This window comes from Acomys minous, assembly GCF_964271855.1.
Source record: "Acomys minous genome assembly, chromosome: 6".
Taxonomy (NCBI): domain Eukaryota; kingdom Metazoa; phylum Chordata; class Mammalia; order Rodentia; family Muridae; genus Acomys; species Acomys minous.
The window spans coordinates 96,136,953-96,143,993 of NC_140487.1; the positions used below are offsets into that span (position 1 = coordinate 96,136,953).

Here is a 7,041-nt window from a genome sequence, read left to right on the forward strand (position 1 = left end):
GACTGAGTCAGCAGAAGTAGGATTCTGTCTGGACCCTTTCACTTTACTGCTGTAATTCAGATCAGCTGTTTTGGGACCTATAACAAGGTCAGCACGTGAGTGCTCTGGTTGGGTAGGTTGGTCCCAGCTCCTGTCCTTCCTGCCACCTTGTAGCTAAGACCCTAACCAGGTAAGATCCTCTGAGCTGTCGCTGCCTTTTAGCTCAGCCTCTAAACACGGCAGAGCTGTCCCGCCTCTCCCGCGAGCATGGGAGATACTGCCGGGCCTGTGGGAGCTGATCCAGTTAGGTTCTGTCTGTTGGAGAGTGCAGGATCAGTATAAGGCGGCCAAGATACAGGGCTGTTTCTGACCGCAGCAAAATCCAAGCTGCCTGCACTTCCTGCCCCGCAGTAGTCAGAACTCCATCTGGGTCAAACTCTCTGAGCTGTATCCACCTTTTAGCTAGGCATCTAGGCACCGCAGGGGTGTCCAGCCTCTCCTGAGAACGTGGGCGATTCTGCTGGCCCTGTGGAACCTGATCCAATTAGGTTCTGTCCGTTGGAGGGTGCAGGATTGGTATGCCATGGCCCAGAGACTGGACCGTTTCAGACTGCCAAGCTGCCTGCACTTCCTGTGGGCCTGTAGCCAGGGCCTTTCTTGGGTCAGGCTCTCTGAGCTGTAGCCGCCTTTTAGCTCAGCATCTAGACACCACAGGGGTGTCCAGCCTCTCCCGAGACCATGGATGATCCTGCCAGGCCTGTGGGAGCTTATCCAGTTAGGTTCTGTCTCTTGGAAAGTGCAGGATCAGTATGAGGTGGCCCAGAGACAGGACTGTTTCAGATCGCAGGCACACTCCAAGCTGCCTGCACTTCCTGCCCTGCAGTAGTCAGGACCCCACCTGGGACAGACCCTTGGAGCTGTAGCTGCCTTTTATCTCAGCATCTAGACACTGCAGGGGTGTCCAGCCTCTCCCGAGAGTGTGGGAGATCCTGCCGGGCCTGTGGGAGCTGATCCAGTTAGGATCTGTCTGTTGGAGAGTGCAGGATCAGTATTAGGTGGTGCAGAGACAGGGCTGTTTCAGACCATGGACGCCCTTCAAGCTGCCTGCACTTCACACGGCCCTGTAGCCAGAACCCTGCTCACAGACCCTTGGAGCTCTAGTTACCCTTTAGCTCAGCAACTAGACACCACAGGGGTGTCCAGCCTCTCCTGAGACCGTGGGAGATCCTGCTGGGCCTGTGAGACCTGCTCCAGTTAGGCTCTGCCTGTTGGAGGGTCCAGAATCAGTATGCCATGGCTAGAGACAGGACTGATTCAGACCATAGGCATGCTCCAAGCTGCCTGCACTTCATGCGGCCCTATAGCCAGGACCCCGCTCACAGACTTTCAGAGCTGTAGTCGCCTTTTAGCTCAGCGACTAGACTCTCGGAGCTGTAGTTGCCTTTTAGCATAGCGACTAGATACCGCAGGGGTATCCAACCTCTCCCGAGACGGTGGGAGATCCTGCCGGGCCTGTGGGAACAGTCCAAGCTAGGTTCTAACTGCCCGTGTTTGTAGGCTCAGTCCACTGTGCCCAGCTCTAGTTTGGGCCCAGGTCGGCCCATGAGCTGCGTGCGCACTCTAGCTGTTTTCGGTGGGCCCAGCTGCCTGTGTTTCCACTCTGCCCTGGGGACCTCCACAATTTAGCGTGGGGTGGGTGGAGAGATCCAAGGGCAGTTTCACCTATTTCCCTGAGACTCCTCAGGCCAGGGACTCCAGTGTACCACAGCTCCACACAGTGAATTTGTGCTATATAGGCCGGCTGTAGCCCGCAGGTGGGTTCTGTTCGAGCGTCTGGAGAGTGGGTTCGGGACTTCCGGGCTGTTGCTTGACCTGGGGCCACGCCTGCTGGTGGTCTGCAGTGTGTGGGACCCCACTTACCTACAGTTCTCTAGATCCAGCAGTCTGTGGCTCCATCCAAGTCCCTGGTCTCTGTGCAGTAGGTGAGATATGGTGTGTACTGGGCACCGCCATCCTCGAACTCCAGAAAGAACAACTTTCATGGTGACCTTGCAGACTTCAGGAACCACATGGGGAGCCTTGTGAATGAGTCCACCCGGTAGTTAGCTGCACTAACTTGAGGGGATGTGAAGGAGCACTGATTTCCACAAGAACATCTGAGGCTGCACATTGAAGGAACTCCCCACCCACGTAGTTCTCCGGACCCCCATTTCTTACTGATTGCTCTGCTGGCCTTTGCTTGACTCCCAGTTCTCTCCATGTCACCAAAACTCCAGCAGCACAATCAACAAAGACCTCCTCCCAGGATTCTCAGCCCACAGTCCTTCCCAGGCACTCCACACACACTGGAGCTCTTTAAGGGGGGGGGAGATTCTTCATTCACAACTCACAGCCTGAGTCCCCTGGGAGTCCCACATTTGATCCAATCCACCCCACCCTATGATATATCTCTGCCTCTACTGCACATACTACATGACTAAAGGAACTTTCCTCCGGGGTGAGAGAGAGAGAGAGAGAGAGAGAGAGAGAGAGAGAGAGAGAGAGAGAGAGAGAGAGACAGAGAGACAGAGACAGAGAGACAGAGACAGAGACAGAGACAGAGACAGAGAGACAGAGAGAATAGCCTTGGCTGGCCGAGAACTCTGTACATAGGCTAAGCTGGTCTCAAAGTCTTTTAACGATCAGCCTGCCTCTGCCTCGATGATGCTGGGGTGTGTGTCATCACTCCCAGCACCCCTCAGCTCTTTGAACAAGGGAAAGGCATTTCCTAAATTGAGAGTTATTCTTGCTTCTCCTCCTCTTTCCATAGCGGCTCTCTCTCATCCACAAGCATCAGCTAACATTACTTCCTTGACTTCAAGGCCTTGCTTGTTCGCTCTTCGTAGTCATGTTTCTGTCTTCCATTTTTCCCTATGAAAGAGCCCTGTTTGCTCACCTCAGCGACTGCACCCTCACATCTAAACAACTGACTTGATGTTGTTTCCAGATCATGCCATGTTGCTGGCGGAAATGAATCTGCAAACTCAGAGATCTACAGGGACATAGGCTAAGGAGAGGTGCCGGTGTGAGGCCACTTTGAAGACTGAAGCAGCTGGAGTCTAGTGTCTGCAGGGCATGGCCACGACAAAAGTCATACCCACTCAAGAAAAATCAAGCTTGCCTGCTGCTCACCTTTCTCCTTTTTTTTTTGTTCCATCTGGGCTCCCATCCTAAGGAAAAGTGAGCCTATACACAGGGGAGATTGTCCTCCACTTCGGTTAACTGACCCACATGTCTGACATCTGTGGAAATACCTTACAAGGACACTGGGAAACGTGCTTACAAATTGTCTAGGTGTCTCTCAACTTAGTGACATTAACAGGCAAGATTAGCTACCACCTCTGAGGTCATGAGCAACATGAGCAACATGAGCAGGATCTACTAATCACTTTCTTCCCCTTTCTAGTTCAATCTTCCTACTATGTCCCCACATGGGAGAGGAGAAGAGAGGAGAGGAGAGGGGAGGAGAGGAGAAACAGAGACAGAGACAGAGACAGAGACAGAGACAGAGACAGACAGAGACAAGGAATTCCAGAGTCTAAACAGGCTTTGGAAACAAAAGTCAAGATGTTAATTTTATTGATCTATAAAGTGAGATCCACAAAGAAGCAAACTGACCAAAGTCATTCACATATTAAACAAGAAACCAACGTTGAGATGAGAACCCGAGTCCGTTAATGTCAAGTTTTCTGTCTTTGACAACACAATGTGCAGTTCACCACATTGACCCATATACTATATGGATTTAATGCACAAAGTCATTTCTCCAAGCTGTACAGGATAGGCATACTATTGTCTTAATTTTGGTATTGACAAAATATACTGATTATATACACTACTTTGTTGATATTGCTTGACACCCAATGGCTTCCATTACCATGTCACTTACAGGAATTATGGTAGATGTTTCTAATTGCTGTCATGTATGATATTTATTTCTGTGGTAAAATCATGGGTTATGTTATTTCTTTTCTTTACCATCCTTGGTGGAGAAGCTATATGTACAAACTATTCGAGTGATACCCATTGCTTCTTTGAGGAAGAAAATAACATTGAATAGGTTGCCACTAGGACTGACCATACAACGTGCCTTAATCAATGAAGGGAATATAAACTATATGTCACTTCTGAGGAGTTTGAAGCTATGTTACTAGCTTTAAGTTGTCTGCACTGTTCCTTTCCTCTGCTATAGAAAGCTGTAGTGCATATAGGATAATGTTTGGGGGTGGGTGTAAGAGAACAGAGGGTCATTCCCAACCTATAGCTTCACAAACAACATGAGCAACAAATGAATGTTGCAATTAATAATCCACAAGGATTACTGAGGCTTTTAACATGCTCTTAGTGGAGCGTTTTAAGCAAGACAATGACCTTTGTTTCCTCATGGTCAGTGTACCTACCAAGTACTCTGTTGGTTCAAATAAACCAGTGAGTTGCCTACAATAAAGACAATGCCCTTTCTTAAACAGTGACTATTCTAACTTCAATTTCTCAGGATCTTGGCTCATCACTCTACCCTACCATGCCGCATCACCTTGAGAAACGCCCTCTTGATGTCTTTGTTCCTCAGACTGTATGCCACAGGGTTGAGCAAGGCTGTCAAGACATTGTAAAAGAGTGAGATCTGCTTGTCCCGCTCAGGGGAGTAGCTGGAGTTGGGCCTCATGTAGATATAAGTGGCTGGAGCATAGAAGAATGTGACCACAGTCAGGTGGGAGGCACAGGTAGAGAACGCCTTGCAGCGAGCCTGGGTGGACTTGATCTTGAGAATTGCCATGGCGATATGAATGTAGGAAGCCACAATGAGGGAAATTGGAGTAGCAACCACAAAAACACTCAAGACCAGGTCCACCATCTCAATGACGTGGGTATCCATGCAAGCCAGGCTACGCACTGAAGGACCTTCACAGAAGTAGTGGTTGACTCTGTTGGGCCCACAATATGGCAGATTCATGGTGAAGAAAGTATGCAATAAAGAGGAAAAGAAACCACACACCCATGTCCCGGCTGCCAACCGTATGCACAGTCCCCAGTTGAGGATGACAGTATAATGCAGAGGATAACAAATGGCCACATATCGGTCATAAGCCATGACAACAAATAATGTGGACTCAGTTATGCCCAGAGCACTAAACATATACATCTGCATCCAGCAGCCAGCAAAGGAGATGGTCTGAGAGTGAGCAAGAAGATGCACCAACATTTGGGGCATGGTGGTGGTCACATAGCTCATGTCCAGCAGGGAGAGGGTACAGAGGAAGAAGTACATGGGAGTGTGCAGCTGTGTGTCCAGGCAGACCAGCATGATGATGAGCCCGTTGCCCAGGACTGAGCTCAGGTAGATGGGAAGGAACACAATGAAGAGGATGCTGTTGGTCGTGGGGTCACTGGAGAAGCCAAGCAGGATGAACTCGGAAACCCGGCTTTGGTTCTGCGCTGGGATCATCCACATGGTGGAGGCTGTAAGAGGATCCCATTCATCTATGGGCCACCTGACAGGTGGCAGCTGTAGAGGCAGAAAGAGAAGATACAAGCTGAAGAGATGGATCAAAGGTTAAGAACACTGATGCTATTCGAAGGGACCAGACAGCTCAAAGCTATCTCTAATGCCAGTTTCAGGGGATCTGACTCCCTCCTTTCCCCTCCCCTCCACAAGCCAGATACATACACATGGTACACAACACACATTTAGGCAAATGCATATACGCAATGTAAAAGGATAATCATTTTTTAATGAAAAAAGACAAGCTATGACGTGGGTTCTGAGCTGTATTCAGTTGTGTGCAATCTTCTCAGGTTAGTGAATCTCCCAATGTTTCATTCTCCACATCTGTCAAATGAGGCTGATGACACTGACCTCTCCGGATGATGAGGAATATCTAAAACCTTGCACAGAACTCCTGGAAACAATGCTTATCACACAGCAGGGCATATGCAAAAAAGAGACTCAGCAAATAGATGAAGAAGACAGAGCAAGTCAGTCAGACACATATGGTCATATGAGTAGTGACAGACATTACTGTGCGCAATGCACTGTACACACTGTAGCCTTCCCTAAGATTCTGATTGATTCTGTGGATACATGAGCAGGAAAAGTCTTCTCTTTTTCCTTCTAGCTCCCTCTGGACACAAAAATGAATTCCCAGGGTACTATAGATTTTAGTGGCAAATTGTAAACAACCAAGTTTTAGAATCAACCCTGAGAAGTATATTTATCATTTTGAGGTAAACTAAGGTAAGATTTCTTTAAAAGAGTATTTTCCATGGAGGCAAAAATAATGGTAAGCTAGAATGGCTAAAAAGAATTTTTGACATATCAACCCAAAGACTTAGAAAAATAGGGGTTACGAGCACTGTCTGTCCTTCTAGAGGTCTTGAGTTCAATTCCCAGCAACTTCATGGTGGTTCACAACCATCTCTAATGTGGTCTAATGGCCTCTTCTGGCCTGCAGGTGTACATACAGGCAGAGCACTGTAGACATGATAATAAATAAATCTTTTTTTTAAATTAAAAAGGCGCTGTAATAGAAGAATGCACAACATTTAAATGCATTTCACAGAGGCAGCTGTCTAAGTAAGCACTGGTGAGGTTAAGAGATGCTGAACATAATTACTCACCTGGATTTTGCACAAGGAACACCACAGAGCCAACACCCATCATCTGCCTCCCAATCTCACATCACCACACACCCACCAGCATGGCTACAATATCATATATGTAGTATTAACAAGAGTAACTAGATCCAGCAGGAGAGAAAATTAAAATGTTCCTTTTAGTGTGTGCTTGGCTGTGTTTCTTAAACTTGAACACACTTAATACATTGCTCAGCAGCAAAAATATTAATTATAATTCTTTTACAAATGTAACACACAGATAATACGAACATATGCAAAACAAAGGACATGCAAACAAGACAAACACATACAAATGAAAAGACAGAGAAATAAAATGTCCAAACACTACTGAAAATAGTCTTAATTAGTACTGAAAAATAAGCTGGACAGTGATTAAAGCAGGAATTG

At 47.5% G+C, this 7,041-nt stretch overlaps 1 protein-coding gene across 1 annotated transcript; it reads right to left on the reverse strand.

The window, feature by feature from the left end:
* Positions 1-4,525: 4,525 nt before the first annotated feature.
* Positions 4,526-5,470, reverse strand: LOC311599695 (olfactory receptor 2D2-like; the record flags this gene model as incomplete). Its single annotated transcript, XM_084785698.1, has 1 exon — positions 4,526-5,470. The coding sequence occupies one exon, from the start codon at positions 5,468-5,470 to the stop codon at positions 4,526-4,528; it is 945 nt and encodes a 314-aa protein (XP_084641824.1).
* Between the last annotated feature and the right edge of the window lie 1,571 nt (positions 5,471-7,041).